Source organism: Narcine bancroftii, chromosome 10 (assembly GCF_036971445.1).
Source record: "Narcine bancroftii isolate sNarBan1 chromosome 10, sNarBan1.hap1, whole genome shotgun sequence".
Classification (NCBI taxonomy): Eukaryota; Metazoa; Chordata; class Chondrichthyes; order Torpediniformes; family Narcinidae; genus Narcine; species Narcine bancroftii.
Window position 1 is genome coordinate 17,659,884 of NC_091478.1, and position 22,356 is coordinate 17,682,239.

Consider the following 22,356-nt stretch of genomic DNA (forward strand, 5'->3'; position numbering starts at 1 on the left):
TGAGAAATTTCCAGTAGCAGAGGGATTTCTCTGGCAAATCCTACAGGGAAAGTCATCATACATATCTTCCTTAAATACTTCCTGCTTATACATCAAATTTAGCTGTCCACAGAACTCAAACCCTATGATGATATTCAAGCCATGATCCTAATGTAAAGATTGAGAACTGTCATAAATGCCACTCCTCTGGCATTTAAATCAAATATTTAATAAAAATCTACAATAATCACTTCAGATACTGGAAATATGAAATTTAAAAAAAGACAAAACACTTGGCAAATCAAATAGCAGCTGTGAAAAGAAAAAAATAACATTTTCACTGTCAAATATTAACTATTTTTGAACAGATATTTTAGTTTCTAGTATTTTCTTTTTTATTTTAAAAAATATGCTCGAGTCAACCAAAATAATTGCATTTGTGTAATTGTTCCCATGAGTTTAAAGATATGATCTTTTCAAAGATGTGTTTGACAAAGGCCATGCATATCTTCTGAAATTCAGCTTTCACCATCAGATAATTTAATTATATCATAATTGTGCCTCATTTTCTCAAATACAAATGACTAGAAGATCAAACAAATATAATTTTTTCCTTTCCTAAAATATAAAGGCATACATTATTTTGCATACAAGTTCATACATTTTTCATTAACTATTTGCTTTAGTTAAATACACCTCCCATGCTTTATGCAGAGTATTTTAAGACAACTTGCTTGAATATCATGGACATTTAGTGCAGATCTTGGATCATCCAATGCTGTCCCAAGTTATTCTTAAAATTTTGAGAATGGGCTTCCCTTGATGTCAGCAAAAAGGCAAAGGGTTGGCCAATGGTGAGGATTGGATCTGAAATGGCTTTGCTTGGTTTTGATGCAATCCCAATATCCTCACACGTTTTCATCCAACTTTCACTGTAACCAGTACCACTTGCAGGATCAATAGAGCATGAACCTTGTACAGTGATCAAAGAATCGTGATCTTTCCAACATCTATGAGAAACAAATCATTTTTTTGTTATAATCAAAAGTTCAGCCTAAAATCTCAGAAAGGGAGCAGAACATGCTTTCTTAAAAATAAGTGTTTTTGTTTTATTAAAAAAAGCAATTTTAGTTATTAGGTTCCATATTTACTTTGGTCAAATCTACAGAACTTGTTCTAATGACATCTTTTTATCTGCATGGCTCAGAAATGAAGACAACACTAAATTAACAGACATAACAACTTCACTCATCATTTACTGTCTCATGTCAAAAGAATGATGGAAAAATAAACTTGGAAATTCTTCGCTCAATGCAAGTAAAAGCACACTCAAAGTCATCTAGCATCATGTTAGGCCTGGATTCCAGATAGGGGCCAAATGTGCATTCCTGCACAATTCTAGACAACTACCTTCCCTCCCCATAGTGGAGTCAAACTAGTACAAGCCAAACAAGTCAGTATCTTTCCACATATACAATGGAATAAAAACAGTTAGGATAACACAAGTCACATGCTCAACTGTGACAGAACGAGCTCAGCAGAAAAATATTTTCATATTGAACCTAAAAAGTGTGAAATTTATAAAGACAATATACGTCCAGTACCCCATTCCTGTATCTTGACTGCAATGTAGTTCCTTTCTTAAAATGTAAAGGCACAGTAGTTCTCTCTGTAGATTGTAGTTCTACAGTCTTATCAATCATGCAATGGCTTTAATTGCAAGGAACCTCGTATGCAATTCCAAGTAGACATCACGCAGTTACAACTCGCGGTGGGGGCTCATTTCCACAAGAAGCACCACATTTTAATCCCCCCCCCCCCCCCAAGAGAGAGAGAGAGAGAGAGAAGAGAGAGAGAGAGAGAGAGAGAGAGAGAAAGAGAGAGAAGAGAGAGAGAGCTTACTCCTTCTGCCTCCTCGATTTATTTTCAAAAAGTTCGTTGAGGCAAATGGCCACCTGCCCGAGGAATTTATCCAGCCCGACCAAGGAGCGGTGCAGGACAATCAGGTGGAGGGTGTACTTCTCCGGCGTTCCTTGCAGTAAGAGCCCAGGGAATTCAAAGGACACTTCCTCCTTCCAGGTCGGGGACAAGGTCTTCTCGGCCACCGAGGTCGAGTATTTCTCCTTGCCCAGCTGGATGATAGTGTACGTATCGTTGGTGCCGCTTTTGCCCTTCGGGTTCAAATCCCGAGCCTGGAGGACAGTGACTTGGACGTGGGTGGGGAACCACGTCTGCGACTGCTCGGCCAGCATCATTCCGGCAGCTCCTCTCCTTTCTCACGGGGGACACACACACAAAGCCGGCCAACGCTCAGCCCCGACCACGTCCCCACAGCATCGCGGCCGCCGACAGCCGCCCGGCACGACAGGCCGAAATCCGGAGAGAGAGAGCCCGACAGCCTTGCCGGTCTCCCATCCTCTCCACGTCCTCGCCGGGCGGAAGGGCCAGAGGTCAGAGTTGAATCCCGTCCCGTTTCCAATGGCAACGCGCTCGGGCGGCGGCCGGGGGACAGGGGGCGCTCGTCCCCAGTGCCCGCGCCTGCGCGCCCCCCCCCCCCCGCACTGAACGCAGAGGTGAGCAATTAAAAAAAATTATATGTACACATACTCGAAGGGGGGGGTGGAGGAAGAGGAAGGGGAGGAAGAGGAAGGGGAGGAAGAGGAAGGGGAGGAAGAGGAAGGGGAGGAAGAGGAAGGGGAGGAAGAGGAAGGGGAGGAAGAGGAAGGGGTGGAAGAGGAAGGGGAGGAAGAGGAAGGGGAGGAAGAGGAAGGGGAGGAAGAGGAAGGGGAGGAAGAGGAAGGGGAGGAAGAGGAAGGGGAGGAAGAGGAAGGGGAGGTGGAGATGGGGATGGGGGCTGCTGCTGTAGATTTGTACCTTGGCCTTTGTCAGGAGATTGAGGCGAATCTTTTTTTTTTGTTGTTGCTGCAGTCCATTAAAGCCATCACATTTGAATAAAATAGGCCAACTCCCATTCCCTATCCAGCAATCTCATGCAAAGGCAATGCATATTTTTTTTTGGGTTGTGGCTTGGTTTTCCTTTTGTATCATTCATTCTTGTGTTGAATTGAAACTATTTGTTGCTGTGAATTCCTAATTGCCCTTGTAGGACTTCTCTTGAAGACCTTTTAGTCCTTAGTTGGTATTTGTTCTACCGGTCAATAATTATGTGATTACTCACTATCTGTTTCTTTATTTAGTTTCTCTTCTTTTATATTTATTATATTGTTCTCTTCTTATCTATTAATTATACTTCAGTGGTGCTTTATGTACCTGGAAGTTGCTGCATTTTATTGCCTTTCATTGCACATGCACATTGTGTTATCAATCAAATACATTTCTTCACTCAAGATTTTCTAAATTCATTTTATGCTGGTTTCTGGCTGCATAAATCTATGAATATTTCTTGTCCACATAATATTTATTTGCAACACCTTTATTGCAAGTGCGACCTTGGAATGGAAAGATCTCTCCACTTTAATTATGCATGCTTCAAGATTCCTTGTATTGCAGATTATTGATCTTGTGTATTAGTTCTTCCCTCGCACTATTGTTGTATTGGCTTGGCGAATGGAATTATTCGTTTGTTCCCCGGATTTAAACATTCATCTCTTCTTGAGAAACATTTGGATATTATACAGACTTTTGGAAACCTTGGAGGTTTACAGATGACCCAAAGTGGAGCTTCAGAGTCCATTTCTAAATGATCACCTAAACTTCCTACTTCCACTTCTGCCAGATTCAGCTTTGCCTGAAGTCGACTGCTGTTGACTCCCTCCCTCGCAATCGATGTGATTTACTGGATCGTTGTCTGAAGAGGGTGCGCAAAGTTATTGAGGACCCTTTCCACCCACAAAATCATTGAGGACCCCTTCCACCCTGCTTACAGCATCTTTCAGCTGCTCCTGTCGGGAAAGAGATAGAGGAGTAACAGAGCCAGCAGCACCAGGTTGAGGAACAGCTTCCTCCCACAGGTAGTGAGAATACTGAACATCCAAATGAATATGTATTGTTTATCTGTCTTTGTGTTATGTCTGATTGTGTGTCTGTGTTTTGCACTGGGAACTGGAGAATGCTGTTTCATTGGGTTGGACTTGTACAATCAGGTGATAATAAAGTTGACTTGATCAACCCTTCAGGCATGTTTTGTTCCCTTAAGATCTGCTCATTGCAGTGCACTTTAAGGTGATTTGCCTAATTCCACATTCTACAAATGTGGTCATTCAACATCTGCAACCTGTACTCTTGTATGGACTGTCCCTTTCATCCTCAACTCTGTATATGCTGACCTGTAACAATGACCAGTTAAGATGAATAATGATTTCAAGATTTTCATCCTTGTTTCTTTTTGTCAGTAGAGTTCATTTGGAGTCTCCTCCATTGTAACAACTCTTTAAGATACTCAGTGTTGTCTAATTCTGTGTTTTTATTCCACTAATGACTGATTTTAATTTTGCCACCATTGGCATCCATGTCTTTAGCTTGCAAAGCCTAATCCTGGAATCTCATCCTTGTACCTTTTCCCCTTTTCCAAAACTTTTTATTGACTGCTCCTTGAAGTCTCATTTTTAGAGTATCCCTTTGGTCATTTCCACTGGCAATCCCCGTTAATTGGCTGTGCCGTGTCCCAGGATAGGAAGCCCTTTGTGCCGTGTCCCAGGATAGGAAGCCCTTTGTGCCGTTTCCACTGCGCCACCCTTAACCGGGACACTAATGGCTTTTCCACTGAACTCACTCATCCCCAGGGATCGGTGTTCTACCTTCAACTGGAAACGGGTGACTTTCTGCCGTCCTTGCTCCACTGGTTTTATCAGCACGCTGGCGACAGCAAATGCTGGGGATATGAGTAGGGGTAGAGGCGGTTAATCCATGGTGTGAAATGACATCATTTGACGCTGGTGTTCTTTTTCCACTGGACCCTGTCCCAGCAAATTCCCAGTTAATTCCTGGGACAGGGTAGCAGTGGAAAAGGGGCTGGAGATGGTCTGAGCTGTGTTCAAAACTCAAGTTTCTGAGGAAGTAAAGGCATTGGATGATTTTTTTTCTTCGCAAATTGCTTGCCAATTTCTTGTCCTTTTGAAAGATTTTGTGCAAATTAAATGTGCTGTTTTGACTTGTTTCAAAACATGTGAATGTTAATCAGCAAGCCAATTGTAAAACAATTACTGATAAACTGAATCAGCTATTCTGGGTAGGACTCTCAGTAATGAGCTAATTATAATCAATAATTGGATTTGATACTTCAAGATTTGACAGCTGGACATTATTCCATATTCTAATCACACAAATTCTAAGTTTTCTATAAATTCATACTCTATATTCTCCCTTCAATATTAAACTAAAATCTTTGAATTACTTATCAGATTCTGTCATGGGTACGCCAATGTCGCAGGTACAGTACTTCATGATTAAGAATTACTGTTGCTTTCTTAACAAAATAGAATAACAACAGATGTACCCTTTCTGATGTAGTCCATATCCTGGGAATATATAAAAGTCATTTTTATATTCATAGAGTGGTTGATTAATTTATTCATAAATAAATTGATGCTAATGGAAAAGTAGATGTAGAACCATAGAACTTTACAATGCAAAAATAGCCCCTTTGACCCTTCTAGTTTGTGCCAAACCATTGTTCTTCTGCCTAGTCCCACTGACCTGCACCCCATCCATGGCCCTCCATACCTCTCCCATCTATATGTACTTGTCCAAGTTCTTCTTAAATGTTAAAATTAAGCCCACATTCACCAGTTCAGCTGGCAGCACATTCAACATTCCCACCACTCTCTCTGTGAATAAGTTCCCCCTCAAATTCCCCTTAAACTTTTCCCCTTTCACTCTTAACCCATGTCATCTGGTTTGTAACTCTGTTTTGCTCAGTGGAAAAACCCTATTTAAACTCTGTCTATCCCCCTAAAAATTTTGAATACCTCTATCAAATCTCCCCTAATTCTTCTATGTTCCAGGGAAAAAAGTCCTAACCTGTTTAACCTTTCCCTGTAACTCAGTTCCTGAAATCCAGGCAACATCCTAGTAAATCTTCTCTGGACTCTTTCAATTCTTATTGATATCTTTCCTGTAGTTATGTGATCAAAACTGCACACAATACTCTAAATTTGGCCTCACCAATGGCTTTTACAACTTTACCCCAATATCCCAACTCCTATACTTAATACTTTGATTTATGGCAAAAGCACTCTTTACAACCCTATCCACCTGTGATGCCACTTTCATGGAATTGTGTATCTGTATTCCCAGATCCCTCTGTCCTACCGCACTCCTCAGTGCTCTACCATTTACTGTGTATGTTTTTTCTGGGTTTGCCCTTCCAAAATTTAATGCAGACCTTACACTTGTCTGCATTAAATTCCATCTGTCATTTTTCATCCCATTTTCCAGCTGGCCCAGATCCCTCTGCAAGCTTTGAAAACCTTTGCTCTCCACAACACTTCCAATCTTAGTGTCATCTGCAAATTTGCTGATCCATTTAACCACCTGATTATCCAGATCATTGATACAGATGACAAACAACAATGGACGCAGCACTGATCCCTGAGGTGCACCACTAGTCACAGGCCTCCAGTCTGAGAAGCAATCACCCACCACTACTCTCTGGCTTCTCCTATCCGGCCATTATCGAATCCAGTTCACTACTTCACCATGAATACCTAGCGACTGAACCTTTCTGACTAACCTTCAATGTTAAACTTTCTCAAAGGCCTTACTAAAGTCAATGTAGACAACATCCACAACCTTTCCTTCATCAACTTTCCTGTAAGCTCTTCGAAAAACTCTATAAGATTGATTAAACATGACCTATCATGCACAAAGCCATGTTAACTATCCCTAGTCAGTTTCTGGCTATCCAAATAATTGTATATCTGATCTTTTAGAACACCTTCCAATAATATACCTACTACTGATGTCAGGCTCACTGGCCTATAATTTCCAGGGTTGCTTTTGGAGCCATTTTTAAACAATAGAACAATGTGGGCTACCTTCCAATCCTCTACAATCATACCCATGACTAAGGACATTTTAAATATTTCAGCCAGAGTCCCTGCAATTTCTACACTAGCCTCCCTCAAGGTGCGAGGGAATATCTTGTCAGGTGCAGCTGATATATCCATCCTTATTTGCTTTAAGACAGCAAGCTCTTCCTCTTCGTCAGTCTGTATAGGTTCCATTACCTCACTGCCTGTTTCCTTACTTTCCATTGCTCTGCCCATTTCCTGAATGAATACTGATTTTTAAAAAAAACATTTAAGATCTCCCCCATCTCTTTTGGCTCCATAGAAAACTGACCAGTCTGATCTTCAAAGGGACCAATTTGTTCCTTACTATGCATTTGCTCTTAATATACCTATAGAAATCCTTAGGATTTTCATTCACCTTGCCTGCCAAAGCAACCTCGTGTCTTCTTTTAGCCTTCCTAATTTCTTTCTTGAGGTTTTCTTGATTTAATTTGCTTTATGTTGCCTATACCTGCTATACACCTCTCTCTGTTATCGAACCAGATACCCAATATCCCTTGAAAATCAAGGTTCCCTATGCCTGCTAACTTGAATCCTGTCAGGATTCTCAAAATGCCACCTTTGAAAGTCCTCATGTGGTGTACACAATAATCAAAATGGCATGATGGAGTTATTAAACAGCTTTAATTACCAAAAACCTGAGCATTACTGATACACTACTTCACCATGTTCCAGCTACACATGCAAAAGGGGGAAAGTCCGGGCACGCCAGCCTTTATTAGGAAATCCGGGGAGGAGTCAAGGGAGGAGTTAGGGAAGGTCAGATAGGTTAGGACTGGCCAGTCCATACATCTGTGCAAGTGCCTTTTACCACCCTCTACTTATCTCGCTGCTGTTTTATGTTGGATGTCACAATTATTGTTAACGACGTGAGTTTGGAAAGAATTTTATTGATCCACGATACTATGAAATTATAGTATCCTTTATGAAAAGGAGAGGCAGAACAATAACTGAAACGGATGATGTATATATTGCATGAATTTGCGCTCAAATGTTTATATCAGTATCATTCTTAATGCCAATTAGAACTAGAACAGTAGAGGAACAAATTCTTCAGCCCACAATGTCTGTGCCAACCAAGAACCAAATTAAACTAATCCTGTGGGCCTGCTCATAATCCATTTCCCTTCATTACTTGCATGTTCATGTGCCTGTCTAAATGCCTCTTATCTGGTTCCATCTCCCCACCTTCCCTGGCAGTACATTCCAGGCACCTGCTGCTCTCTGCGTGTAACAAGAAAAAAAATAAATTGCCTTCTACTTCATTTTTAAATTTTCTCTCTCATCTTAAATTATGCTCTCTACTATTTGACATTTTCATCTGGAAAACAGACTATTTCTGACCCTTTCAATGCTTTGAACAGGTTTCCCCTCAGCTGCCGAAGCTCCAAAGAAACAATCCAAGTTTCTTCAACTTCTCCTCATAACTTATAGTCTATAACATGCAATGTCCAAGTGAAACCCTGTTGCATGCCTTATAAATTATCTACATCCTTCCTGTAATGAAGTGAACAGAACTAATGTGGCTTAACCAAAAATTATGAAAGTTGTAAATTCAAGGCACATTTTAGAAAAAGTAATAGACCTGAAACATTAACATTCTTTCTGTCTCCACAAATACTTCCTGCATAATGAGTGTTCCAGCATTTTCTGTTTTTTTTCCCCCCCTTTTGTATTTTGAATTTAGTCCAGCTTGACATGTAATATACAAAAGTGCTGGAGAAACTCAACAGGACATGCAGCATCTATAGGAACTAAAGGGTAACCAATGTTTTGGGCCTGAGAACTTCATCAAGGTATGAGCAAAAAGGCAGGCATGCACCTGAATAAAAAGGAGCAGGAAGAGAGGAGGGAGGGGAGGAGCACTGGGTAACAGATAAGAGGTCATAGGTGGATATGGATGGGAGGATAGGAAAAAAAGCAATGAAGTTATAGGTGGAAGTTGTACCTCTCTGAATGGAAATAAAAAAGAAGGGAAAGGGGTGGGGAGTTGGAAGAAAGTAGACAGGATTGTCAGAAGTGATTCTAAAAATGACTCCATACCATTTTTTAGTATTAAAACAGAACTATAGCACAACTTAGGAAGCTTCATATAGAGTTCATAGAACAGCATTGCCAAGTTTCAGTGAGTAATCCTTTAAAGGGACATGGCCCAAAACAATAGGCACTCTTTTGGCTATGGGGTAGTGTTGTTGCTAAATGAAGAGATGTTGCATGATGGAGGGGACTGTGGGAATTATCCTGAGAGTTTAAATGGATTTAGAGTGAGGATCAGTGTCTGAAGAAGGCATATTATTGGTGGAGATCCTTCCAGTCTTTCCAGCCAAATTCTTCAGATTGAGTTCAATCTCTGAATTCATCCATTTAGGGATCATTGTAATTTGGATAAACATCCATGCCCACTTTGCCATTTTCTGTGAAGTGCATGAAAATTATCCGCCTTTAGAATGAAGTTTTAAGAGATCTTCCAAAAAAGATGCATTGAGCCACAATCACTGAAGTATGCCTGATACCAAGATCAGCTGCCTGGAGTAGTCCTGATCCAGGAAACTGTGAGTGATGGTGATTTGTACCTGTATGGGCAAAGTAGCCTTTACATGCCTGGGAGGTTGTATATTTAGGATTGTAGCACTTCAGAAACCAGATAAGTTCGGGGATAAAATGGTCAAAAAAGCCTTGTTGTTCTGTGAGTAAATAAAACTATAATCTTAATGCAGACGAACACTATGTGTAGCTGTAAGTGTCTTTTTGGTAAATCTTGTGCTGGGGAATAAATTGTGGAAAGCAAAAATTGTGTTGAAAAATAAACTTGATGATGGGTGCTAAGGGCACATGAAAGGCTGAAGAAAATAGTAAACGTAGCCAAGACCATCAAAGACTCTGACCCCCTTATCCATTGAAGACATCCATGTGAGATACTGCCTCAAGAAGGCAGCCAACATCATAAAACTATACCATCACTTCTTATTGCTGCCTGAAGATACAGAAGCCTGAACTCCAGCATTTCTAGCATCAAGAACAGTTTTTTTCCAATGAGCATCAGACTCTTGAATCTCCGCTTACTACCTTAATCATAAACTTCTCTGACACCACAAAAAGACCTGTCTACATTATTGTAATTCCACATTTTCTTCTTGCACTACTGCAAACATGAACATTTATTCTCAATCTTTTATATTTATTGTTTTTCAGTATGGTAATTTAATGTACACTATTGAAGTTTGCTTTTTTATGTATAAAGTACATACCTGTTTGGTCGTACTTGTGTGTATGACAATAAACTCATTATCATTGTCCAATAGAAGATAGATTGAACCTGGCTAAACCAACTGTCAAGAGCTTGGAATGCTTAAGCAACATTGCAAAATATTCAGAAATTAATTAAATGGTATTTGGGAAGTAATTTTTTTAAAAGAGAATATGAAATCACTAACACAAAAACAAAACCATTTAGGCAAATTAAAAACTAATTTAAAAAAAATCTAAATGAATATTTTATTTATCTTGGTCCTTTGCAGCTGTTCCTTTCCATCAAAATTGATGGAGATGTAGTCCCTATTTCAGGTCTCACCTAATATAGGTTGTTCATGAAAGTTCTCGAAAATAACAGAGGAAATTTCCACAATTTTGCATTTTCTCCTGCTGAAATGTCTACTGTAAGAAGAATGTCTACCGTAAGTCTACCGTAACGTTAATGAAATGTCTACCGTAAGAATGCTTGAAATAAAAAGTGTCTTCCCAGAGCTTCGAACTTCCTTGTTTGCAGATTTTAAAAAAATTATATGCATGAATAAAACCTACTCTTTCAACTAGGCAGCACCTTGGTAAATTCTACTGTACTCTTTCCAGAGTCTCCACATCCTTCCTTTATGCAGAAAGAATTGCATACAATAATAGTCTTAAGGATTAGCAGAATTCTTTACTAGAGGTCTGCCCAAGTGTAAACTTAAATGAAGCCCAAATCCAACTCAGCCTTAGTTAATCAAAATCTGCCAGAGCCATCAAAGTAATTGATACCAGCATTATACCACTATTTCATCTTTCTGCAGGTGCCCTTAGCTTCAGACTGAGCATTAACTCCAAGCAGGGACAATATTGATGAAACTTGCAGCAAAGTGGTAACACACTTTGAGATGACCTGAGGTCCTAAAAAGCATCATATAATTTCAAGTCAAGTCATGTTTATTTGTCATTCATACCATAAACCTTGCAGTGTACAGTGAAAATACCAGGATAGCATTTCTCCGGACTGTGGAGCTGGTTATTTACATGAATAAATTACCTCAGAAAATTTTTATAAATAACATTATCATAAATAACATATCACATAAATATCATGTTACATATGCTAGCCCTGTGTCCCCAGAGTTTAGAATCCACAAACAATGGCCGTTATAGATGTCCACCATGGCAGGGAGAGAGACCCCAATAATCACCTCAGCAGTCTTTACTATCCGCTGCAGAGACTTGTGTTCTGAGATGGTACAGTTCCCGAACCAGGTAGTGATGCAGTTACGTAGGATGCTCTCAGTGCATTCCCCGTAGAATGTAGCGAGGATGGAAGTTGAACTTTGCTCAACCTCTGCAGCAAATAAAGGCGTTATTGGGCCTTCTTGGCAATGGATCTGGTGTTGGGGGACCAAGAGAGATGCTCTGCCAGGTGCACAGCGTGGAATTTGGTGCTCTTGACTACCTCGACAGTGGAGCCACAGATGGTCAGCGGGGAATGGTTCCCCGGGCTCTCCTGAGATTGACCACCATCTACATTGTTTTGCTGATGTTCAGGTGTAGTTTGTTGTCTCTGCACCAGTCTGTTAGTGATTGCACCTCCTTTCTGTAAGCTGACTCATTGTTCTTGCTGATGAGCCCTACCCCAGTCATGTCTTCAGCGAACTTGATGACGTGATTAGAAGTGTATCTCACTTTTCAGGAATAATTCAATTCTTTCACCTTCTTTTGTAAGGCCAGAGTCAGTTGTTCCACCACAATGGGTAAGTTTCAATTATGTATTCTTGAAAATAATTGGAAGTCAAGCCTTCAGTGTTTGAATGATAAGGGGAGCCTTCATGACTATAATAGCTTGAAACAAGAGCACAGACATACAAAGGTGAAAACAAATAAAGTGGAATAGTGATTTAAAGAGCACCGTATATTCAAACAAAATTTCTACTATTGCAAAGCCAGAGAATAATAGTTAGATCTTTGCTGAAATGGCTGAATTGGGAGATAAAGAGAAGCACAAAGCAATAGGGCAAGTGCGTTTTCAACAATGCAAAGTACCAGGAAAAGGAAAAAGAGACTGGAACATAAACAGCACCTAAGGATTACTGAAAGGAAAATCTGTAAAGAAAATAAGAAATTAGAAAGGAAAATTGCTGTGGTTTATCAAGGGGAATAAGAAGTTTTCAGTTATATTCACAGAAGGCTAAGGATTAGAAAACACTTCGCCACTCTAAAGGATAAGACTGGCAGATTAGTCGTAGAGGATCAGGGCATGGATGCATTTTTAAATGGGTTCTTCACTTCAGTTTTCGCAAGAGAGGTTTCCTGATCCCATAAATAAGATGACTGGGAGAGCTGGGAGTGTTTAGTGAAGATAGATATTCGTAGAGGAAGTGTTATTAAGGAACTGGAGGCCTGACTGCGTACATTTGGGAATTCTTGAGCAACATAGAAAGCGGGAGCTTTGGCAGATATTTTTTTTTCAGCTCCTTGAGAGCAAGGACAGCACCAAAGGAAGATAGGTGATGTAGTTTTGACTTTTGAGATTTTACACAGTAATGTTCTTTTTAATGAAAGATGGTATGGATTTAAGAGGACATGGGTGGTGGAGGGTCAATAAAAATAACAGTATAACCGAGATAACTAAAAGGATTTGAAAAAGTGCATCAAAAGAAACGAGATCCAATGATCACTGAGGATTTAAGAGGGAAATCAAATAACAAAAAATAGAGGATTACTGTAAATGGTGATTGTTGTGGCGAGAGAGAAATTATCTTTCATGGAGAGTTGGATTTAAACAACTAATTTTCAAAGTGAATATTGATGAAAATAATTAAACAGGATATTTTGATTTATTAAAAGAATTAAAAGAAAGAAACAATGATAGCCTTAATTTAGTAGTCCCAAGAATACTTGTGCTTAAAAATAGCAAAAAAAGTATTCACAAGCATAAAACTGTGACATTTTGGAGAGTCAAATTACTTCAGTATTTGTCATCAGCTCCTATCACAGCTTTGGATTTGTATTAGAAACTGGACTAATGGAGATGTAGAAAATCTGTCCGGTAACAAAAATATTAAAAGATAATGGCACAGAAAGGGGAAATAAGTTGTTTATGAGTGTTTTAAATATTTCTCCACTTTTGGTATAACACAAAGCAGGTATAATAGACAAGGAGTTGCAAGCGAAATTGAAGTGAAAGAAATCCAAATAAAAAGAAGTAGAAAATAATTGTGAGAAAGTGGGATTGTGGTGTATCATGAATTTTTGAGGGAACTCTTGGACACTGTTAATAAAAGACAGCACCTTACTTTGGACTACCTTTGTTGCTCTGTGGATTTGCTACTTAAGCAAATCCAGTGCCTGATGTACAGTTCTATAGAAAAAAATGAAAACTATTCTCTTTTGAGAATGACAGACTGACAACAAACTGACTTGTTTAGTGTACTTAACTGGTTGCAGCTTGGAAAGATGCAGTGGCATGATCGTATAATGCAATAGTGGCTTTAGACTCACGAGAGAGCCATGCCGACAGAAAGATCCACTTTAGGAAATACCCTTTTTTTTGAGATGACAAGAGCAGTCCTAGCTGACATTGCAGGGAAACAATAATATTCAAGATGTAGTCACATGCACCCTCTCACCTCTAAACGTAGGAATCATTTGAAGTTCAGGTTAATTCCTGCTTGCTCTCTTTCATTACATTCAGTGGAATTGCAGCAGGAATTGTAAAAATGATAGATTAAGAAATATAATTTTGAATAAATGAAAAGCTGCAGGAATAAAAAAAAATGTTTGGGTGGTGAAAATGCATAAAATTATGTAACATCAGGGGAAAAAAAAATCACAATCTACATCATTCTCAAATTTTTCTGGTTTTATATAGAAAACAAGCATCAAAATAAATATCTTCTATTTGTATGACTCATTTCATATATAGTAAAACCCCTGGTATCCAGGACCTATGAGGTTTGGTGCTGGATAAGTGTAATTGCCGGTTGCTTTAGACTTACAATGCCTAACTAATACAGCTGCATTAAGAATAAACAGATTAAAAGACAAAAGACACATACTATACTGTACTTACACTGAATAAATGTTACTTGCATTAATACATAAACCTTAAAGCATTTTACTTTATTTTCAGTCACATTCTTTGAAAATGTTTACCTGAGGCTGCGTCTGCAGGTTCCTCCCCCTCCGTGGAGCCACCTGAAAGATGAACAATAAAATTAGTGATAATTAACCCTCCCCTCTCCCTGAAGTTTACAGATAAAGCCTCTGACCAGGATGACCCTAACGAAACAGGGATTTAAGAGAATCACCCCAACTGTGAGTGGCATCAACCAGCTCTTCATCTTGGGCAATGCCATTGCTGTTCCACACAACTTTATTCAAACTGCTGCTATGAGCAAAGCGCAACCAAGGCTTTTCACTAGCTGAATATTTGCATCTTCAACAAAGATTTTTGGTACTTCAGATATCATTTACTTTTTCAATTTTACATGTGCATACTTTTTTACCTATTACTCTATTCTTATTTGTTTTAATTTAGTTTTATTTATTTTCCTAGTTTATTTCACCCACCACCCCCCCCCCCCCACCCTCAATTGCTTGAGACTGCCAGTTCCTTGAATTCTGGATACCAGAGGGGTTTTACTGTACTCTAATTGTTCCAATGTGCTTCGAAGCCAGTTAATTATTTTTGAAGGGTAGCCTCAATCATTGTCTAACCAGAAAGGAAAGAGAGATCATTCAGAGATAAAACCTGACATGTCTTGTATTTCCATTTGAAAAGGAGAGCCTCTGACAACATGGTATTAAATACAATGCTACACTTGTGCATCATTTTGGATAAACAAGTTTGTTCTTCAGAGAGATTTTATTAAATGGTATCATTCCTAACCCTAAAATGCTTATTCTGAAAAATACAAAAAGCAAATTTGCATCTAATGTAGTTACAGAAGTTTGTTGATATTTTTAATGGGAATCAGGAAAATTCAGTCATATTTTATAATTATATTTAGAATTAAGCTTTGCATCAATAGATGTATATTCAAACACCTGTGGTGCAGCTTTAATGGGGTTTTAATTGGTCACCAGCACAACCTCCTAAATTTAGCCAGTTTTTCTTCACAACATAATGTGGCATGGAGAATTGGATAAGCGCGTTTTAGTTCCTGGCTCACATTGACATTTTAATTTTTTTCACTAATACATCCCCAGAAAAATCAGATTAATACATATGCTCAGAATTATATCATTGATTCAATTTTCAATTTTTAAAAATTTACATTTAAAAAAAATGTAAACATACAGCATGGTAACAGGCCCCTTTGGCCTAACGACCTATGCCACCCAATTGACCTACAACCCCTGGTACGTTTTGAACGGTGGGAGAAAATCAGAGCACCTGGAGGAAGTCCACACAGAGACAGGGAGAATGTGCAAATTCCTTACAGTTTGGAATTCAAACTTCTGTCCCAATCACTGGCGCTATAAGAGCATTGCACTAACCATGCCACCCTAATGTTCTTTTAAAAATGTATTCAGCCTTACAGAAATAAAGTGTCAATGAACAAGACACATTTTTAATATGTGTATCACTTCTATTGACTAAACTCTCTGACAAGAAATGAAATTCTTGCATTTTCATAGCACCATTTGTAACCTTGGAATGCCTCAGAATATCTTGTAATCGAGGACATGCTTTTTAGTTGTTACTTCTCTAATTTAAGAGTATATCAACCTATTTGCATTCTGTAAGTCCTTTGGAATAATCAGACAGTTTCTGCTAGACTGTGGTAGAAACTTTGGTTATAATTCCAGAAAGAACTCCCGAGATAAGTTTTCTGGTGGTCCTCACATAAGGCAGCAATGCATTTATAATATAGGAAGAAGGAAAGATATAAAATACACTATTACATACAGTTATAGCTTTGTCTGGTACTGACCTTAATATGGGAACTATCACTAATGCCTTAAAAAGGACGAGAACTTGCATTATTTATTTAATCTGTTTGTATGTTTTATCCATATAGTTACAATTCCCATACAATTAAGGGACTGTTTCTTTGCTCATTATGGCATTAAGGACAAAACCTCGGAAACCTAAATATTCAGATTCTACTGCCATACTTGGGGCAACCTCACAAGGTATGGAAAATTGTAACATTGACGCACGCAAGGTTCATAATACAGATGTCTGCAATAATTAATTAAGCTCAAGGCATATTGAACACAATATCATTAAGTTTGTGAGAAGAATTGGTCAATTCAACCACTTATTCAAAAATAAGAATAGGAAAGAATACTGTTCACTTTTTCCAAAAGTAACTATTTTTAAAGGTTTAAAGCTGTTTTTCCAACATGATGGTGATTAAAAATCATTTTTTTTTTACGTGAAACACAACACCTACATTTTCATATTATTTTGCATCAGCAGGAAATTTGATAGTCATTTGCAAATATGAATCATCTTTTGCTTTTGAAATGATTTCCATGTTAGGTACACAAAACAATGTCATTTTCCTATGCATTATTTCCTTGTAACCATTGTTGATCACTCCTACCAGGATCTCTCAATTCAACACTTGATTGAGGCCCCAAATATTATGCAGGTACTCCCCGACTTACGACTTCTGCAACTTGCATCCATCTACACTTACGTCTGAAATTAAAAAAAAAACTGTACAGGTAGCATTCTCCCTTGTCTGTTCCGGGAGCCCGAGGTAGTGCCAGGTAACTAGGGACAGTGGTGTCATCTCGCAACCTATGCTGTGATTTGGAACGCATGCGCAGATTGCCGTCGCTTTATCTCTCCGACTTCAATCTCTCTTCTTCCCCAGCAACTGTTCTCTGCACATGTGTTCCATATCACCTTTTTAAAAAAAACAGCACAGAGTCTGTCAAAGCATATTACTTTGATGTCACAACAAGAGGAGCATCGAAATGAAAGAGATATGACTAGTCATCCAGAGCGAAACACTGAGTACCTGTACATATACTCTGTTCCTTCATGTATGTTGTTCATCTAATGGGCATTTTTTTGGGATCAATAAAGCTTTTGGAAATGAATTTTAAGAAATGAACCTTTCTAAGTATGGAATACCAGTTCTACACTCTAGTTTTGAATCCTTCTTGTTGCAGTAATTACACATTCTTTCATTGATTCTTATAGTGAAAATAAATCTATCTAATTTATGATGGAAAGATACATTCACCTTTTTGTAATGCTTTGTAGCTAATATGTAATATTTGTCTCCCACTTATTACAGTTTCTGAATATGTACCATAGCCAAACCAAGGCCATACTTTCAAGTAAATGTTTCTGTCAATAGGCAGGTCAGGATAATTTTTTCTTTGGCTTGGCTTCGCGGACGAAGATTTATGGAGGGGGTAAAAAGACCACGTCAGCTGCAGGCTCGTTTGTGGCTGACAAGTCCGATGCGGGACAGGCAGACACGGTTGCAGCGGTTGCAGGGGAAAATTGGTGGGTTGGGGTTGGGTGTTGGGTTTTTCCTCCTTTGCCTTTTGTCAGTGAGGTGGGCTCTGCGGTCTTCTTCAAAGGAGGTCGCTGCCCGCCAAACTGTGAGGCGCCAAGATGCACGGTTTGAGGCGTTATCAGCCCACTGGCGGTGGTCAATGTGGCAGGCACCAAGAGATTTCTTTAGGCAGTCCTTGTACCTTTTCTTTGGTGCACCTCTGTCACGGTGGCCAGTGGAGAGCTCGCCATATAACACGATCTTGGGAAGGCGATGGTCCTCCATTCTGGAGACGTGACCCATCCAGCGCAGCTGGATCTTCAGCAGCGTGGACTCGATGCTGTCGACCTCTGCCATCTCGAGCACCTCGACGCTAGGGATGAAAGCGCTCCAATGGATGTTGAGGATGGAGCGGAGACAACGCTGGTGGAAGCGTTCTAGGAGCCGTAGGTGGTGCCGGTAGAGGACCCATGATTCGGAGCTGAACAGGAGTGTGGGTATGACAACGGCTCTGTATACGCTTATCTTTGTGAGGTTTTTCAGTTGGTTGTTTTTCCAGACTCTTTTGTGTAGTCTTCCAAAGGCGCTATTTGCCTTGGCGAGTCTGTTGTCTATCTCATTGTCGATCCTTGCATCTGATGAAATGGTGCAGCCGAGATAGGTAAACTGGTTGACCGTTTTGAGTTTTGTGTGCCCGATGGAGATGTGGGGGGGCTGGTAGTCATGGTGGGGAGCTGGCTGATGGAGGACCTCAGTTTTCTTCAGGCTGACTTCCAGGCCAAACATTTTGGCAGTTTCCGCAAAGCAGGACGTCAAGCGCTGAAGAGCTGGCTCTGAATGGGCAACTAAAGCGGCATCGTCTGCAAAGAGTAGTTCACGGACAAGTTTCTCTTGTGTCTTGGTGTGAGCTTGTAGGCGCCTCAGATTGAAGAGACTGCCATCCGTGCGGTTACCGGATGTAAACAGCGTCTTCATTGTTGGGGTCTTTCATGGCTTGGTTCAGCATCATGCTGAAGAAGATTGAAAAGAGGGTTGGTGCGAGAACACAGCCTTGCTTCACGCCATTGTTAATGGAGAAGGGTTCAGAGAGCTCATTGCTGTATCTGACCCGACCTTGTTGGTTTTCGTGCAGTTGGATAATCATGTTGAGGAACTTTGGGGGACATCCGATGCGCTCTAGTATTTGCCAAAGCCCTTTCCTGCTCACGGTGTCGAAGGCTTTGGTGAGGTCAACAAAGGTGATGTAGAGTCCTTTGTTTTGTTCTCTGCACTTTTCTTGGAGCTGTCTGAGGGCAAAGACCATGTCAGTAGTTCCTCTGTTTGCGCGAAAGCCGCACTGTGATGCTTTGTAGCTAATATGTAATATTTGTCTCCCACTTATTACAGTTTCTGAATATGTACCATAGCCAAACCAAGGCCATACTTTCAAGTAAATGTTTCTGTCAATAGGCAGGTCAGGATAATACACTGTTCTTAATGAACCAATTCGCACACTTTTCAGTTGTATTGTAATCCTGTGGCACCACTTAAAGTAGCGAAGTTTTCCATATTGTTGAAGCAAATTCCTCTCACAATTAAAAACAGATGAAATGCTTGTTGATCTCATTTCTGTGGGAGGACATGTTTTACGCAAAGCATTTACTCTGTATATGAGTAGTTGGGAGATAAAATTAATTTATTGTAAATGTAGTCTTTTAGCAACTCTGAGAGATGTGAGATGGCAATGTGTGTAGAACTTTTTGAAAGCTTTGCTTCATTCATTACTTTTCATTATTTGAACAGATAATCGGTATCTTGTCCGCCTGATTGAAGACAAAAAAGAAGTGTCTTTCAGAAAGCCAACAGTGGATAGAATGAACTTGGTGTTTCAGGCATTCAAAGATCTCTTGCCAGAATTAGGAGTCTACTCCAGGGTATTGAACCTCATCAGGGATGAACTGTATGATAAGAACCAGTTATTTAAATTCCATTTCTTTAGCTATGTAAATATTAATTTACTTTTCTCTTTAATAATTTTAACTTTGTACGACTAATGGTGAAAACAATGTTAGTAATAATAGTGAATGCTGTTTTGGTAAGATAAATATAAAAGTCTGGTTTTACCACCCAAATTTGATCTAAGTTGTTATTATTTGAATTTAAACCAGAAAATCTGCAGACTCTGTGATTGTAGTTTACACAAAAATGCTGGACGAGTTCAGCAAGTCAAGCAGAATCTTTCTTCTTTCTTTGGCTTGGCTTCACGGACGAAGATTTATGGAGGGGGTAAATGTCCACGTCAGCTGCAGGCTCGTTGGTGGCTGACAAGTCCGATGCGGGACAGGCAGACACGGTTGCAGCAATCTTTATGCAACAAAGATAAAGATACACCATCAATGTTTTGGCCCCAAGCCCTTCATCAAGGTATGAGCTAAAACCAGGCAGGTGCCTGAATAAAATGGAGGGAGGAGCCCAGCCTACAGGGAAGATGTCATAGGTAAATATAGATAGTCATGGTGGGGAGCTGGCTGATGGAGGACCTCAGTTTTCTTCAGGCTGACTTCCAGGCCAAACATTTTGGCAGTTTCCGCAAAGCAGGACGTCAAGCGCTGAAGAGCTGGCTCTGAATGGGCAACTAAAGCGGCATCATCTGCAAAGAGTAGTTCACGGACAAGTTTCTCTTGTGTCTTGGTGTGAGCTTGCAGGCGCCTCAGATTGAAGAGACTGCCATCCGTGCGGTACCGGATGTAAACAGCGTCTTCATTGTTGGGGTCTTTCATGGCTTGGTTCAGCATCATGCTGAAGAAGATTGAAAAGAGGGTTGGTGCGAGAACACAGCCTTGCTTCACGCCATTGTTAATGGAGAAGGGTTCAGAGAGCTCATTGCTGTATCTGACCCGACCTTGTTGGTTTTCGTGCAGTTGGATAATCATGTTGAGGAACTTTGGGGGACATCCGATGCGCTCTAGTATTTGCCAAAGCCCTTTCCTGCTCACGGTGTCGAAGGCTTTGGTGAGGTCAACAAAGGTGATGTAGAGTCCTTTGTTTTGTTCTCTGCACTTTTCTTGACTACCAGCCCCCCCACATCTCCATCGGGCACACAAAACTCAAAACGGTCAACCAGTTTACCTATCTCGGCTGCACCATTTCATCAGATGCAAGGATCGACAATGAGATAGACAACAGACTCGCCAAGGCAAATAGCGCCTTTGGAAGACTACACAAAAGAGTCTGAAAAAACAACCAACTGAAAAACCTCACAAAGATAAGCGTATACAGAGCCGTTGTCATACCCACACTCCTGTTCGGCTCCGAATCATGGGTCCTCTACCGGCACCACCTACGGCTCCTAGAACGCTTCCACCAGCGTTGTCTCCGCTCCATCCTCAACATCCATTGGAGCGCTCACACCCCTAACGTCGAGGTACTCGAGATGGCAGAGGTCGACAGCATCGAGTCCACGCTGCTGAAGATCCAGCTGCGCTGGATGGGTCACGTCTCCAGAATGGAGGACCATCGCCTTCCCAAGATCGTATTATATGGCGAGCTCTCCACTGGCCACCGTGACAGAGGTGCACCAAAGAAAAGGTACAAGGACTGCCTAAAGAAATCTCTTGGTGCCTGCCACATTGACCACCGCCAGTGGGCTGATAACGCCTCAAACCGTGCATCTTGGCGCCTCACAGTTTGGCGGGCAGCAGCCTCCTTTGAAGAAGACCGCAGAGCCCACCTCACTGACAAAAGGCAAAGGAGGAAAAACCCAACACCCAACCCCAACCAACCAATTTTCCCTTGCAACCGCTGCAATCGTGTCTGCCTGTCCCGCATCGGACTGGTCAGCCACAAACGAGCCTGCAGCTGACGTGGACTTTTTTACCCCCTCCATAAATCTTCGTCCGCGAAGCCAAGCCAAAGAAAAAAAAAGAATATAGATAGGAGCGCAACCAAATGGCATTAACATTGACTTCACCAGTTTGCATTAAGCCAGTCCCCTGTCTCCCCCATTCCTCTGTCTCTTTTCCTCCAGCTCTCCACCCCCTTCCCTCTTTATTCGGAGAGTTTGCCTGTCACCTCAGCTTTTTTTTAAAATCTCTCGTGCTCTCCCAGCAATATCCTCCTCTTAACTGTGAGTCTATGCTCCTCCCTTAACCCTCACCCCACCATTTTATTCAGCCACCTCTCTGCTTTTTGCTCATAACTTGAAGGCCTCAGGCTGAAACATTGATTATGTTTCCTTTGTAAAGCAGTTGGCAGATTACAAAAAAAAGCTTTTGTAACATTATGTCTTGCAGATGGAGTTTATAGTTCCCAATTTAGTGGCAATTCAGGACCAAAATCTGGAATAGCTGATGTGGTCACAAGAGCACCCACCTTACTTTAGCTTACTTCTTCTTCTTCTTTGGCTTGGCTTCGCGGACGAAGATTTATGGAGGGGGTAAATGTCCACGTCAGCTGCAGGCTCGTTTGTGGCTGACAAGTCCGATGCGGGACAGGCAGACACGGTTGCAGCGGTTGCAGGGGAAAATTGGTGGGTTGGGGTTGGGTGTTGGGTTTTTCCTCCTTTGCCTTTTGTCAGTGAGGTGGGCTCTGCAGTCTTCTTCAAAGGAGGTTGCTGCCCGCCAAACTGTGAGGCGCCAAGATACACGGTTTGAGGCGTTATC

General features: G+C 40.6%; 1 protein-coding gene and 1 long non-coding RNA gene across 3 annotated transcripts in view; one reads left to right on the top strand and one right to left on the bottom strand.

The window, feature by feature from the left end:
- Window positions 1-2,573, bottom strand: part of LOC138744227 (rab11 family-interacting protein 2) — a 59,631-nt gene extending 57,058 nt beyond the window's left edge. The window contains exon 1 of the mRNA XM_069900050.1: window positions 1,882-2,573. Within this exon, the coding sequence (XP_069756151.1) occupies window positions 1,882-2,234 (353 nt within the window). The 5' untranslated portion in view covers window positions 2,235-2,573. The remainder of the gene's footprint in view (window positions 1-1,881) is intronic.
- LOC138744228 (uncharacterized) lies at window positions 2,501-19,797 on the top strand. Of its 2 annotated transcripts, none has more exons than XR_011345374.1 (3): window positions 2,501-2,552; window positions 16,274-16,388; window positions 19,499-19,797. It is a non-coding gene; the product is annotated as an uncharacterized lncRNA (long non-coding RNA). The 2 variants fall into 2 exon arrangements; XR_011345375.1 differs by lacking the exon at window positions 2,501-2,552 and adding an exon at window positions 3,720-3,950.
- Window positions 19,798-22,356: the final 2,559 nt, after the last annotated feature.